We start from the raw sequence: 15,288 nt of genomic DNA on the forward strand, positions 1-15,288 counted from the left end.
GTGCATCACAAGCCTTCTGGGAAGAGCACCGAAAGCATAGCCTCTCTGTTCCTACCCGTGATCGAAGGGAACCATCTACAACACAAGATTCTTCAAACCAATCCTAAGTGTCTGGAGAGGCGGCTGGAGAAGAGCCCTGTGCTGTGCAAATGTGAGACCCGGGATCTGCCCCAGCATCTGTGGGTTGGTTGGTTGGTTTGTTTGTCTTGGATTTTTTAGGACAGGGTTTCTCTGGGTAACTGCCCTTGCTGTCCTGCAAATCGCTTTGTAACCAGGCTGGCCTGGAACTCACAGCAATCTGCCTGCTTCTGCCAGAATTAAAGATGTGCACCACATGCCCGGCCACTGTGATTTTTTTTTTTTTTTTTTTTAAAGCTGGGCATACATGTAATACTAGCTCTAGATGGGAGAAGAGAATCAATCACTAGGACTTGCTGACCAGCCTGCCTCAATAAAAAAGAAAAAAGAAAAAAAAAAAAACAAAAACAAAAACAAAAACAAAAAAAAAAAAAACAGTAAAAGCCAGATTGAGGGAAAGACCTGTCTCAAGGGAATAAGGCCGAGGCAGGGAGTGAGCAGGATATTCAAGTGTCTCTGCACCCTCGTACTGCCTGACATATATGTACATTCCTCATCTTCAGGGCCTTGGAACAACATGTTGCATGCCCGCCTTCCAGATGATCTACTAATCACCCCCTTCCTACCAAGGTGCACCTTCCCAGAATTAGAATTCTGTGACTGACAGGGAGAGCATCCCGTAGCCCCTCCATGGTGGAGTGTCCAGGCTTTCCTGAAGTGACCCCACAAGTTCTGGTCTTGACATCTTCCATCTTCCATTGCACATGCGTCCCCTCATCACACGAACCAGAACTCAGCCAAGGTTAAGAATTCCAATAGGAAATGGGCCCTGGTAGCACAGGTCTGTGACCCCATATACTCAGGAGACTGAGGTAGAATTACACATTAAGGCTTGCCTGGACAAAGAGTGAATTCAAGGTCAACCCAGGTAACTTTGAGGTCTGTCTCAAGACGTTTTTTTGTTTTTTGTTTTTTGGTTTTTTTTTAAAGGAGAAAAAAAAAAAAAAAAAAAAGAGGGGCTGGAGAGATGGCTTAGGGTTAAGAGCACTGGCTGCTCTTCCAGAGGTCCTGAGTTCAATTCCCAGCAACCACATGGTGGCTCACAAGCATCTAACGGGATCTGATGCCCTCTTTTGGTGTCCGAACACAGCTACAGTGTACTCACACACATAAAAATAAATAACTCTTTTTTAAAAAAGAAAAAGAAAAAAAGAGGAGTGGTACTGAGCTCAGAGGTAAAGCATGAAATGTTCTTGGTTCGACTCCCAATATCACCAAGAAAATAAAAACAACAAGACCACCCCATGCGTGTCCAGGAGGGCTGACGGTATGGCACAGAGGCAGCGTTTGCTTCACATGCACAATGAATATCCTGGTTTGACCCCACCTCCACCCCGGTATACAGACTTCCTGGGCTTTGGGGCTACTCGGGTCTTCTAGAAGGAACATCACCAGCTGCCATCGGGATCAACCCCACACAAGCGTGTCGCCAAAGAAAGGAAAGGCTGGCTGTCTCCTGCTTGCCCTATTCAGGTCTCCAGGCCCTGAACTTCCTGTCGTCAGTCCTGGACCTTCCCTGAGCCCTTCTCCGAAACCCAGGCTTGTTAATTACTCAATCTTGCTAATTCACCCACAAGACATCCATTCCTGGAATGAGTCTCCAATCTCCTGCAGGAACAGCCCAGCTTTCAACATGAAGACTCTGACCACAGACTCATTCTTTCCTTAATGAACAGTTCTGCCGGTTGGGAAACAGCCCATCCCCTAGCTTTCCCAAGGCTTCAAAGTGTCTCATCAGCTCACACACAGAGCTTAGATATTGGCCTCACTTGATACTTACCTGTCAGATTAGAGGAAACAGCTTCTATTGAAAGTCACTAGAAGGTGGGAACATAAACAGGCCCATAGATTCATCACCCTCATCAGTGACAACCCTTTTACAGCCCTCAATAGATCAGATCACAGGCTAAGTCCTTCCTACGCTTCAAACGCGCCATTGATTTTAATATGGACCATTATTTAACGGACTAAAGGAAAACGTGACCCAAATGCTACCTAACCGACTGTATATCGTCATTTAAAGACATGGTAACGCCGGTGAGACAGACAGAGCCTGCACTCTCTCTCTCTCCCAATTCTAATGGCACTGGGAAGGTCACCTCTATCACACAAAAGAGCAAACAGTACGTTGTCAGTTCTATTAGTAAAGAAATCATGGAGCAAGGGCCAACCAAATGGCTTAACCTGTAAAAGATGCTTGCTGTGTAAGCCATGAATTCAATCCCTTGAACTCTCGGCACAAGAAGAAAACTGGCTCCTTAAAGTTACTGTCTGACCTATACGCATGTTGGGGCAAGCACAAGCTCCCCTCCTCCCCTCTGCCCTCTGCTTCTCCCTCCTCACAGGTATATATAAAAAGAAAAATATATATCCAAAGAAATCTGGGAGCCAGAGCTCAGCTCCTAAACAGATTTCTGAAGTTTCCTTGGCGCTGTGGGGGTGGGCGGGCACTCCCACTTACCCTCCCCGTTGATCTGCCCAGCAGCGGGCCAACAACACTAGTTCGGCCCATTAAAAGAGAGAGAGAGAGAGAGAGAGAGAGAGAGAGAGAGAGAGAGAGAGAGAGAGAGAGAGCTCTTTTCTCAGTTGCACCTTCCCAGATCCCAATTCCAGCAACAACAAAAGGGAAACAGGTTTTGCTAGCGCCTCCCGGCAGAGCTGGCTGGAAGCGAAGGGGCACTTCTCAGCCAACTTACTATATATAAAGCACATTTAACCATCCTTTCAAGTCCTTCAAGTGAGAGGAGGAAGGGGTTCATTGGAAACCTGATACTCTGGCAGCTAAGGGAGAGGGACTGAGGTCCAGAGCATCAGTCCCTGGGGATAAACACCCTTCCAACCCCCTTTGTCTGCCAGACAGATACTTCCTGGAGGGGTAGGCGACTGCAAAACTTTTTATGGCAAGCCCACCTAAAGACACCCCACCACCAGAGACCTGGCCCAGGATCTTTGGCCAGCCCACCTAACCATAAACCTTCTATCTTCCCCCAGACCTGCTGGGGTCCCTCTCTCCACAAATACCTGTGACCGCCATAAACGCCCTGAAACAGCCCCGTTTACTGCCCGGCCTGCCTGCTGCTAAATGAGGGCATTTGTTTCAAATTTGCAAATACCGAAAGCAGTGGAAACCTAAGTCCAGCCCTAAAATGCAATGTTCTGCATTCCTCGGGGCCTGAAGCACCGCGCATCAAAAGCTTCGGGAGGCCCTGGCTGTTTACTCACTGGTGGGGCTATTGGGTGAGGTACTTCCCTGCTCCCTGAAGAGGCTCCTTTGATCCGGGCAGAGTGGGAATGGCAGAAAGGGGTGCCACCCTCGCCCGGGCTCGACTGGGCCCACGCTCCCCTGCCCCCTGGGTCACCCACAGCAGCACTGGAGAGCCTGGAAAAGGGAAATCTCGTGGGAAGGCCCAAGTAGAGACTCGCCTCAAATTGCTGACAGGAGACAGAGCAGCCCATCTTCAAAGGGCCCTGGAGACAAAGAAGGTTAGAGAAGGCAGGCAAGGGAAGCTGAAAGAAGCGCAGTACCTCAGCCTCTCCCAGTCACAGACGGGCAGATCCTCCCCCCACCAAAAACAAAACAACAAAACACGAAGCAAATCAGGTCACTGTCAAAAAGGGACTGGATGTTTACTAAATAGAAGCCTCTTGTTTGGAAAAGGTGGGAAAGAGAAGGTTCTTCAGGCCCTCTGTGACTCCTCCGGACTCCGACTCCGGGGTGGTGGTGAGACTCACATCCCGGGGGCATCCCTAAAGATGTTTTCTACAGCAAGCCTTTTCTTTAAATCGATGCGTTTAACGATTGGTTTAATCTCTTAAATTAACCAAACTGGGAAAACGAAGGGCCCTTTATGGCTGGAACAAGGCCCCTAGCGCTTCCTTTCCTGTTCCGCCCCCTAAAACCACAAGACAAGGTGTTCTTTGTTCCTAATAGGCTTTGTTTTCAGGTGGCAGGGAATAGACTAGGACTCTCAAATGTCACCCTAACCTACCATCTCTCCTAAGGACCCTTGGTCTGAAGGCACCTTCCCTGTCTTCCCTGAGCTGGGAGACAGCTGGGCTTTGTTTTTCTAAGAGATGACTGAGATGACCACTAAGTGGATCAGACCCCCGGGGTCTCGGCTTTAGAACACAGAATATGCTTCCTTCGTGGTGGAATTTCAGACTCCAGAGGCAAACCTCAGCAGAGTCCTCACGAAGGCACTGGCTCGCTCCTTCTTGGCATACAGCCTGTCTCTCCCAGAATGTCAGAGGCTTTGGTCCAACCTCCACTCTCATGAAGGTCAAAGGGCTCCAACATCATCAGGCCCAGAACACTATGTAATCACCGAATGAGTGACTTCCATATCACCTATAGGGTCCAACCCAGCCTAGCTCAAGATGTACTCCTAACAAGTAGGAATGGTGGCAGCACCCTACCAGCCAAGACCTGCAACCTTGACCTTCCAAAAGCAATCAGCAGAGACAGGACTCATGAGCAAAGCTGAAGAGTGGGAACCCAGGCAAGAGTTCTAGACCTGTACACTACACAGTAAATCTGGCTGTGAGCTCTCTCCCTCTGAATGGGTCACCTAAAATCTTAATTTCATTTAATACACAAAGCAGAGGAGAAGTGGCAATCCCAAGAGATCTCTCCAGGGAGGGAGCTTTTCATCAGGTATTTGTTCAGAAAAAGCAAAGTTTAGTCCACTCTCCGGCTGCAGCAGAGCTCTCTTACACTGCCTGCAAAACCCTCTGCCCAGACATCCTTCATTTCGTAACTTCTCGTGACAATGACCATACCGGGAATGAAGTGGAGACCACAGAGGCTGCTCTGTCACCCAGCTTTCCAGTGCCGAGCAGATCATTCCTGTGTGCCTGTCAAGTGCGTGCTCACTGACCCTCCAAAGACCCCTTGTCCTACCACTGAGCCTTGTGGACCCAGAGTCAGTAAGGGTGAAGAAGTTCTGTAAAAGCAGGGTGCCCTTTGGGGCTTTGGGCCTTTCCTGGCTTCAAAACCCACTTTGGATTAAAAAAAAAAGAACTGGTCAGGCCTGGTCAGGTCTAAATCTGGGCCTTTTCTCAGTCAAAGAAAGGCTCTCAATTTTCTCCCCACCTTGGCATGGTAACAAGCAATGCCAGCACTTGGGAGGTGGGGGCAGGAGGATCAGAAGTTCAAGGTAATGAGTGGGCTACACATGACTCTGTCTCCAAACAACAGCCAGGCCGTGAGATGAGATGGCTCAGGTGGTAATGAGACTTGCGGCCAAGCCTGACAATTGCCCTGCCAGTTGCCCTGTCCCTCACACCATGGCACAAGCACATGCTCGTGAGTGTACACACATCAAACAAACACCGTACTTTAAAGAAAACTAGCAACTCCTTCCGGTCGAAAATCTCCTCAAACTCATGTCTCCCCAGCTCAGAAGGCATGAGTATTCCCAAGATCCCCTGACCTGGAACCTTCAAAGCCCAAGGGTTTAAGACTGAGGCACAGCCTTCTCACAGGTCCCTCTGCTTCGGGAAGTTCATTGCCTGTCCCCAGGCAAGGGAAGCTGGAAGCCAAAGAACGGAATGTGAGGTAAATCTCCAAGCACCTTCTCTTCTGTGCCATTATCACAGGAAGCTAGAAGCCTGCATCTGCCAGGCAGCAAAAATCTTCTGGCAGGAGAGGAGCCAATAATCTAAGACCTTAGCAGCTCCAGACAGACAGGGCATGCGGTGGGTGCGGTGGGTACAATACAGAACCAGCTGAATGGCGGTACCCCACTTCACCACCATGAAGAGGGCCCCTTTGAAATATCTGCATATGGGTCAGATGAAAGACCAAGGACTGCTGATTCCAAATTCACTTCAACTGGACAGCCATGAATAGCTCTGGACTGTACACCACTCGTGATACCGGGACAGTGTTAAGAACAAACACTGTAAACAACCAGAATCCAGAGATCTCCTACAGTGTTATGCTCACTTCGAAGAAAGGATTCCAATTTCTTTTATTTTAAAAAATGATTTAATATTTTATGTGTGTTGGTCTTTTGCCTGCATGTATGTCTGTGAGGGTGTCAGATCCCCCTGAGTTACAGACAGTTGTGAGCTGCCATGTGGTTGCCAGGAATTGAACCCAGGTCCTTTGGGAGCGCATACAGTACTCTAAAAACAATGAGCACTCTTCAACCCCCTAATCTATCTATCTATCTATCTATCTATCTATCTATCTATCTATCTATTTTCTTTGTAGTGCTGGGAATTGAACCCAGAGCCCTGTGTATGACAGGCGAGTACCCTTCCACTGAGCTACTGTCCCGGCCATTCCTCATGCACACAGAGGCACTATTGAAGCTGGCTGCTGGGACACCTCAGCAGTCCCAAAAGCAGACAAGCATCCTCCTCTGCTTCACCTCCACCCCTACTCCCAAGAAGGGGACAAAAAAGAGCCAGTATGTCCCCTGAAGGAGAGGCCAAGCAAACTAGTTTCACTTTTACCTGAGGCCTTCATCCCTGGCCACAAAGTGCCTCCCACCTCCTTGTGGTGGTGACAGAGGTCCCCACTTGTTACACAGAGCCGCTGACTATGGAAAGCCACACAGCACACGTGATGATGGAAGCCCTTCCTCTGGGTACTCTAAGCATCTACCTGGGCTGCAAGAAGGCAGAAAACCAACTCCAAAACCCTGTGTAAACATCCATAAGCTGAGAGCCATGGTGCCCCTGGTCGCCATGGTACCCCTGGACCAGTCACAGACCCTTAGGACCCCTTGTAGGCTAGAGGGGTCGAAAGAAGTTTCCCACCAGGAAATGCTTAGTGGCTGTACCACATTTTCTAAACCGTAGTTGCAATGTTGAGACCTGTTTAGAAAAATCCATGTTTTGGGACTGAGGTACAGCCCAGTGGAGACCCCTCCTGAGCATCTGCCTAGCACCCATCCGAGTTTCATCCCCGGTACCTCAAAAACAAACAAACATGGAAACTAACCCCAATAGTCAGGAAAGGCTGACACCCAACCATCTCTGGGAAAAACCCTCAGGACTACCTGCAAGCTGCTTCCAGACACTAGCCCTCTCCATAGCTCAGGGATGGGTGGATTAACAGGGACTGAGGCACTCTCATCATACAGATGAGAAAACTGTGGCTCAGAAAGGTTAATGCAACCAGTTCATGGCCACTGTGTCTGTGAGCAATGGTGGAGGGCTAGAACATGGGGATGCGCTCCCGCCAGCAGGGAACTCTTCCCTCACCTCACCACACATGGATGCTGGGTGACAGCGGCAAAGAACCACCCAAGTTTCCAGAGCCCATCTACCGTCAAAGTCAGTGACTGCTTGCTGCCTACATCTCCTCAGCGCCTTCCTCTCTCCTCTCCTCTCCAAAGCCCTCCCACTCCATCTGCTCCTGCTGCATCTTGGTCTTACTCTCCCATGCTTTCTGGAATGTTCTTCTATTCTGGTTAGCACTTAACCAAATGACGTCTTTCGTTATGCTTCATATGATACACACCTCTCCATCTTGTCTCCTGCCCAGCTCCGGGCCTAAGATACCTCCACCTCAGAAGACACTAAGACACTGTGAACGGGCTCTGCCCAGGCCCCTTTCTTGCCACTACACCTCCATCTCAGACTGACAAATCTTCCTTCCCACCCAGGCATCATGGTACATGCCTATAATCCCAACACTCAGGAGGAAAGCTGAGTTTGAGGCTAGCCTGAGCTACTTAGCAAGCTTGAGGCTCACCTGACCTATTAGCAATACCCTGTCTCAGAAGTAAAATAAAATACACAAAACAATCCCTCCTGCTACTCAATTTAAGAGTTTTCTAACAAGCTCTTTATAAATGCAATTTCCTTTGGAAATCGGCATAGGCTATTCAAAATTTACAATATAATTTAATAAAGGGGGCGGGAGGGAGCCTTTCCTGTCCCTCCGTCATGATTCTGATTGACAGGTCTGAACTAAAGCCCAGGAAACTCATATTTAAATGAATAACCTTGAGTTACCTGCTTCCCCCATTCTTGCTTTACTCTCTACCAAATGTTCTTGAGTGCCGTGCCGCCTCTGCCTTCCTCAAAATATGAGACCTAGTTTCCAGTCCTTTGCACACTAATAAGCAAGGTCACACATACTCTGCTAACTCCTGGCCTACGTGTACAAGAGGATGAGCAAGGGCCCTCTTGTAGGACACCCCTGTGCCTTCTGCTCAAGGCATGCCTCAGTTAAGGCAAGCAGAAAGACAGGAATGTGGCAAGCCAAGGGGAAGGGGCCAGCAAGCCGCCCTATGGAGGGCCCTTCCTGCCCTGGTGCTGTTTGTATGGCATTCCTGGGAAGGAAATGGCCTAAGCACAGAGAAGAGAGAATGGAAAAAGTGACATGTTCAGAGGGCTTCCTCAAACCACTGATTAGCTGTGGCGGCAGCAGCGCCAGCTCCACCGAAGCGCCAGGGGGCTCGGCAGGGGCAACTGCGCATTTGGCAGTGAACTTAGAGAACCCCAAGACAGAAGGCTAACCCAGCAAGCCATAATGGTAGGGCTTCCCTGCTAAGCAGATGGGTGCCAGAGAAGAACGGAGGAGCAGGGTGGGCAGCACCTCCGGGGCAAGTGAGGGCCTGAACCAGCAACCGCAGCCCAGCCTGTGAGCCAGCCACATGGCTCCAGCCGGAGGCAGTGTGCCTGGGCACAGCCGCAGAGGGGCGGCTACTGAGGTTAGGGAAAGCAGAGGGAGTTGAGGGACACAGGCCAAGCAAGGATACCCAACCTGGCTTAACCCCCTTTCTCCCCAACGGGAAAACACCAGAGCCCGAGTCTCTGGCCCTAAACTGTTCTTGGCTTCAGTAGAAGATCTCCAACCAGCCAGCCTCCATCCCAGACGGGGCTCACGGAAACTGTGCTGGCTTAAATACAAACTCCTGCGATCCCCTAAGTCCCAATACGAGAGCCGGAGCCCTAACAACACAACAGCTATGGAAGCTGGTGGAGCAAAGCCTCCCTCTATGACCAAATGAGGCCTGAAAAGTTGCCCTTCAACAGATTTCCTTGATATAAAAATAAATAAATAAAAATCAACCCCTTTAGGGTAAAGCAATGATTCTAAAAAGAGCTAAAACTCACATTATTTAATGTTACACACCTCCCAGAGTTTGCATACATTAGCAGGCAAGTTTCTGAACAAAATAAATTCAAATCAAACCCAAAATACCATAACCTTTAAGACGGGCCAGTGGGTAGAGACACCTACCACCAAACCAGATGACCTGAGGTCTGGACCCTGGGGCCACATGGAAGAGAACCAACCCCCCCCCCCCAAATTAACCCCTGACCTCCACAAACTCATCCGCACATACAATAAATAGTAAAATAATAATATATGAATCACCCCAAGAAATATTCACAGGCACAGAGTTACTTAACGCACATCTTAAAATCTTCATCTACTACACAACAGCTCGGCCCACTGACCTGATCACAACAGGAAAGGACTGTTTTTAAGTTTCTATTATATGCCGGGCAGTGGTGGTGCACGCCTTTAATCCCAGCACTTGGGAGGCAGAGGCAGGCGGATTTCTGAGTTCAAGGCCAGCCTGGTCTACAGAGTGAGTTCCAGGACAGCCAGGGCTACACAAGAGAAACCCTGTCTCGAAAAACAAAAAAAAAAAAAAAAAAAAAGTTTCTATTATATACGGCAGAATGTCCTCACAGGACCTGTGGAGATCTGGGACCCACCACAGCAGAGCATGCTCTCCCAGGCTTGTACTCCCAGCACTCGAGAGGTTTAGAAAGGAGGATCGTGAGTTTGAAGTCAATCTGGACTCCAAAAAAACCAGTTTGTGTGTCTGACTCACTCACATAGGCTCTGAGTGGTACAGCTACAGAATGTCTAGGTCCACACACCTTCTCTGCATCAGTTCTTCATCCATGGCCTCTTGGGGCAAGAGAGGTCCTGCAGAAAGAGGCAGCTGTCCATGCCCAGAACTCGAGGAGGCCAGACAGACCACATCAGAAATCAGAAAAGCCGGCCAGGGAACAGAGAGAATGTCTGTCCCCTTGATTCCAACCATGATGGTGCAGGTCACCAGAGGAATACCAAGCAATGCAACCCCAGAGAGGCTGGACTAGACACCCAGACACCCCACCCCCACCCCCATCCCACTGCATCACAGGACGTCTAGGATGAAGGCTGAACTCTGCTACCTGAGTTACCTTTTCCTGACTTTGTCTAACTGACCTAGGTAAGGACCCACTCTAAATAAGGTTCCATGCTAACGCAATTCTACAGGGACAATCCAACTGGGACAAAATTACAGAAGGTAAATTAAGAACGAGAGAGTCCATGGTAGGTCCGTTAGTAGACTCCTTGCCAAGTATGCTGGGAGCCCTAGATTTGAACCTCAGTACTGCATAAAACAGGCTCACCAATAACTGTGGCACCAGGGAAGTACCGGCAGGAGGATCAGAAGTTCAAGGCCATCCTTGACTACATAGCAGGGCCAAGGCTAGTATAGGCTACTTTGAGAACATGGATGAATGAATGGATAGAGTCTTAGGCAGATCGATAGATAGATAGACAGATAGACAGACAGACAGACAGACAGACAGACAGACAGACAGAAGACTGATTCATTCTCAGGCTGGTTGTTCCGGGAAGATGTAGATTGGGCCCAGGCAGAAGAGAAGAAAGATGAGTAGAGGCAAGTCACACACCAGGAAACTACATGGCCCAGAATAGAGAAACACACGTATGTTTTGGGAGACAGCAAACTGACCAGCTAGCTAAAACGGAGCTTTCCAGCAAGTGAGATGATGTATTTATTGTTGAAAATTATTATAAAGCTGGAAAGGTGTATTGGGCCAGGTGATGGTGGAACACACTTTTTACCCCAACACTCGGGGAGGCAGAGGTAGGAGGATCTCTGAGTTTGAGACCAGCCTCGGATCTACAGAGCAAGTTCCGAGACACCCAGGGCTACACACACACACACACACACACACACACACAAAACTCATCTTAAATAAATAAATAAATAAATAGAAATTTGCCTAAATCACAGGACCATAGCCTGAGCTGTCAATCATCCCTGCAGTTCTGACCACACCCTCTGTGAATAGTGCCCTCCCTCTGATAAAGCCACCACTGATAAAGCAAGTACCACGTCTGAATTACAGGCTGCGGAGTGCAGGGGAATCCAGCCCTCACTACACTATGGCGTATCCAGAAACGGAGGACTCAAGTTTCCACAGAGATGCCAAAGCCTAGAGACCCGAGGACCAGGATGGGAAATAGGAGCAGGTAGAACCCACACACGACCAAAGAGCCGGTTCTAAGATGGCTCAGCAGGTAAAGGCACCTGCCACCAAGCATGACAACCTGATTAATATCCCTGGACCAACACAATGAATGCAGAGAAGGGAGTCCAGTCAGTCAGTTGTCTTCTGACCGCTACAACTGCACCGTGGCACATGCACGGATTCATGCACCTCAAACCTGAGCACAAATAAATGGAAAAAAATAATTTAACAACAACAAGAACAAAAATCCCAGGTTTTGGCCAGGTGTGGTCCTACTATCCTCTAATCCCAGCTCTCTGGAGGCTGAGGCAGGAGAATTATGAGTTCTAGGCCAGGGAGGGCTGCATATGAGTCTAGGCCAACCTGGAAGCATGTAATAAGACCCTGTCTAAAAGGGGGTGGGGGTGGGGGACTCTGGGTTACAGACCTTAAGCCTTCTCTTCCTCCTCCACCACATTTATCACACCAGGGATCTCAAGGTTTGGAAAGTAACTCGGGTATTTACAGCATAATTACCCAAACTTCAAAAATGGTTTAATCCACAAACCTGGCCAGGCTAGGTTGCTAGCCCTAGCGGAGTTAACAGTGAGGTCTCCCTACAGCTTCAGTTAATGACACAGTTAAACAGCAAGATGGGGAAATGTGCAGATCTATTAAAACCTCCTTGTCCCCTGAAGACATGCATCTGGGGTGGGTAGAGTCCCTGGTTCTCAGCAGAAGAGCAGGCGCCTCTGCTGAGACTGTTTACAACACACGGATAGGTTTCACACCAAGGCACATTTGGTGGAACTGATTTAAGGCTCTCATTAAAATGGTTCTTTGCAGAGATACCCCCAACTCCCTCCTATCCAACCCTCGCCCCCGCCCCCCCCACACACACACACCCTCCCCAGGACATCCACCACTGGAGTTCACATCTTGAACATCAGAGTCCTCAGAGAAGAAACTGGCAATTTAGCGTTGTTGACCAAGGACCATCTCCACCAGAACTTGCCGTTGACTTCAGAAAGCTAAAACCGCAGCTGCATATACAGCTACATCCAGCAGAGACACACACACACCAAAAGCCACCAGCCAGCCCAGGAGGCCTGTGAGCTGGGGCTGCCTGCCCATATGGTTGGGCTCTCATCCTGGGTGTATTTAAAAAAAAAAAAAAAAGGAAGAAAAAAAGAAAAAGAAAATCCTTACATACTTCCTCCAGGAGCAGATGTGGGACTCTGCCAAGAGCAATCACTACCACACACATAAGGAACTGGGGGCAACTCCAGAAACACCAGCTTAGGAATTCCCAGGACTGGTTCTATTACGCTATGCCCACCTCTTTTTTTATAACTGGGGATGGGAGAGACTTTCATTCTCTGGCCCCTAAACCCTCAACAGCTGGTCAGGAAGATGACAGCAGACAATCCCCTGCCCCTGACCTCCCGGCTAGAACTCTTTAAAGGAACGGTTAAGTAAGGTTCTTTTTATGTTAAGAGCTAAGGCAGTCCCCAGTCCCTCGGGCAGAATGTCTCCCCAAAGAGAGCTGTTTCCGCAGACCACCAGTGGTAGTTTTGTCTTGGAAGGAAAGGAAAAGAGTCATTTGGTTCTTGTTGATTGGGACCAGCAGACTGGGTATTTGAGTAGCTTGGCAATTTCTGGTTAAGTCACTTACAACACCTTAGTTGTAACTAACTCTCAGGTGTGATCAGCCAGGAAATAAAAGTCTGCGGGACAGGGTGCCCCTTGTTTGCCCTGGAGATGGGGGTGGGGGGACACACCCTCACCAAAGTAGAGAGGCCCTCCATGAAAAGCCATAGTTTTGTTGTTGTTGTTTGTTTGTTTGTTTGTTTTGGGGGTTTTTTGTTTTGTTTTGGGTTTGTTTGGGGTTTATTTTTTTTGTTTTTGTTTTTGTTTTTTTGCCTTTCTGCTCTTAGGAAGAGAGATGATCCTTTCCTCTGAGAAGATGGACAGGATGGAAATCCAGGAAACAGCAGAGCAAAGCCCGTCCGCACCTTGGCAAGCCGGCCGTGCCCGATTTTGGCAGCGGCCTTCACTCATTAGTCACCATTACAGCCTGGGACCCTCCACTCCTGGGATACGACCCTGGCACCGAGTGGGCTCAAGGCTCCGGCCTAGTTGGAGGAGGGGATGAGGCACCTCTCAGTCTAACCTGCCCTCACCCACAGGGCCATCTGGGGTTCCAGCTTTGCCCCGGAACTTGCAGGGAGGGACCCGGGCGCGTCGGGCAGGCATAGGTAACAAAGCTCCGCGCCAGGCGGGCCCCATGTCAGCTCGGTCGGGATCGGAAGCTAGGCCGGTCCCCCTCACCTGGGCTCCAAGGCCCGAGGCATTCCCGGGTGTCCGCACCCTCTCACGGGATGGGAGGACGCTGCTCCTCCAAAAAGAAGCTCTCAGCAGAGCTTGGGAGCCGGCGACTCCGGGCAACGCTCGAGGAAACTCTCGGGTCGGGCGGGGAGAACTCGCAGCAAACGCGTCCCCGCGCCCCAGTGCACCAGGTCGCCACCGCGTAGGGGGCGTCGCCGACCCCGGGTCCTCGAGCCCCCAGCGAGCCTCTCTACCTCCCCAACCGCCCAGCCCACCTCTCCAAGGCCCTTCCAGCCCCCGGGACTCCCGCGCTTCCCAAAGCCCAGCTCGGACCCCCCCGGTTCTCGGGGGACTCACCGGCCAGCAGTGGCAGAAGCAGGGCTCTGAGCAGAAGCAGCGGGCGGGCTCCCATCCCGGCGGGCTGCAGACGAGCAGCGAGGTACAAAACTCACGGCGAGCCGGCGCGCGGACCGGAGCGCGGGGGCCGCCGCAGGAGCTGCAGCCCGAGCCCGAGGCGTCCGGAGCTGGAGCCGCGCGCGCCCCGTACATCCAAGCCCTCGAGCGCGCCGCCGCCGCCGCCAAGCCACGCCCCCGACGCCCCCTCCCCTCCGCCTGCACGGCGCCCCGCCCCCTGACGCCCCCTTCCCCGCCGTCGAGGGGAGGAGCTGGCGGTTGAGGGAAGGATCCGGAGAGGGATGGGGTCGGGGCGGGAGACAGTGGGAGTCTCGGGAATGCTGGAGACCTGAGTGTCCGTTCCCATCGCCTAATCTATCCACCGGGACTCAAGAGAACCAAAGTGACTCTCAGGACTCCGTGGCCCCTTAGGAGAAATGGTGCCTCTGAACATACCTGGAGATCTGGAGCAATAGTTTGCCCAGTATTCTCCAAGTTGGTGGAGTTAAGCAATCCAAAGTGCTGCAAGAGACAGACCAGCAGGGTGTCTCAGAAGACGGCAAGGAGGGCATAGCCAGGATGTCTCAGAAGACAGGGAGGGCACAGCTGTGGTGCCCTGCAGAACAGATGTAGCCAGAGAGGGGGAGGGGCGTGCGTGACCGGAGTCAGCTTTGACACTGGACAAATCGGAACCCAAGGTAGAAACACAGGGCTCTGAAAGCCAGTGAAAGCTATTAAACAGACATTCATCCCAAGTCCATCTCCAAGCGGTCTGGGCTGTGTCAGGGCATGGCCAAATCTCCAGCTGTGGGGAGGCCAACGCAGCCCTTGTTGCAGGCACCCCCCACCCCCAGCGCCACCACCCCCACATTCTTTCTTTGTTGTGAAAGCAGCAAGGGGTGTGGGAGGCGGGTCAGAAGAAGTCAAGCTTTAGAAGATGGGCCCCAGCTGCTGACAGGCCTCCAGGATATGCAAGAGGATGGATAGCGCCTTGTCCCCCTTCTGGCTCTGGAGGGCCCCCCAGGCCTGCTTAGACCTCCCTTCCCCCAAGCAGCTGGGAGGAGGGAAGGAAGCCACAGAGGGCCTCACAGGCAGGAGAAGTGGCGCCAGGACTCCAGGGTCCTACCACATGGCCACCACATGTCCCTGACAACCCAGTCCACAGCACCTTCTTCTTGTGCGCCTCCTTCCCCATCC

General features: G+C 50.9%; 1 protein-coding gene across 1 annotated transcript in view; it reads right to left on the minus strand.

Annotated features, from left to right (window-relative positions):
- Positions 1-14,243, minus strand: part of Ptk7 (protein tyrosine kinase 7 (inactive)) — a 66,719-nt gene extending 52,476 nt beyond the window's left edge. Inside the window, exon 1 of the mRNA XM_034521807.2 lies at positions 14,056-14,243. Within this exon, the coding sequence (XP_034377698.1) occupies positions 14,056-14,110 (55 nt within the window). The 5' untranslated portion in view covers positions 14,111-14,243. The remainder of the gene's footprint in view (positions 1-14,055) is intronic.
- Between the last annotated feature and the right edge of the window lie 1,045 nt (positions 14,244-15,288).

This window comes from Arvicanthis niloticus, chromosome 17 (genome assembly GCF_011762505.2).
Source record: "Arvicanthis niloticus isolate mArvNil1 chromosome 17, mArvNil1.pat.X, whole genome shotgun sequence".
NCBI lineage: Eukaryota > Metazoa > Chordata > Mammalia > Rodentia > Muridae > Arvicanthis > Arvicanthis niloticus.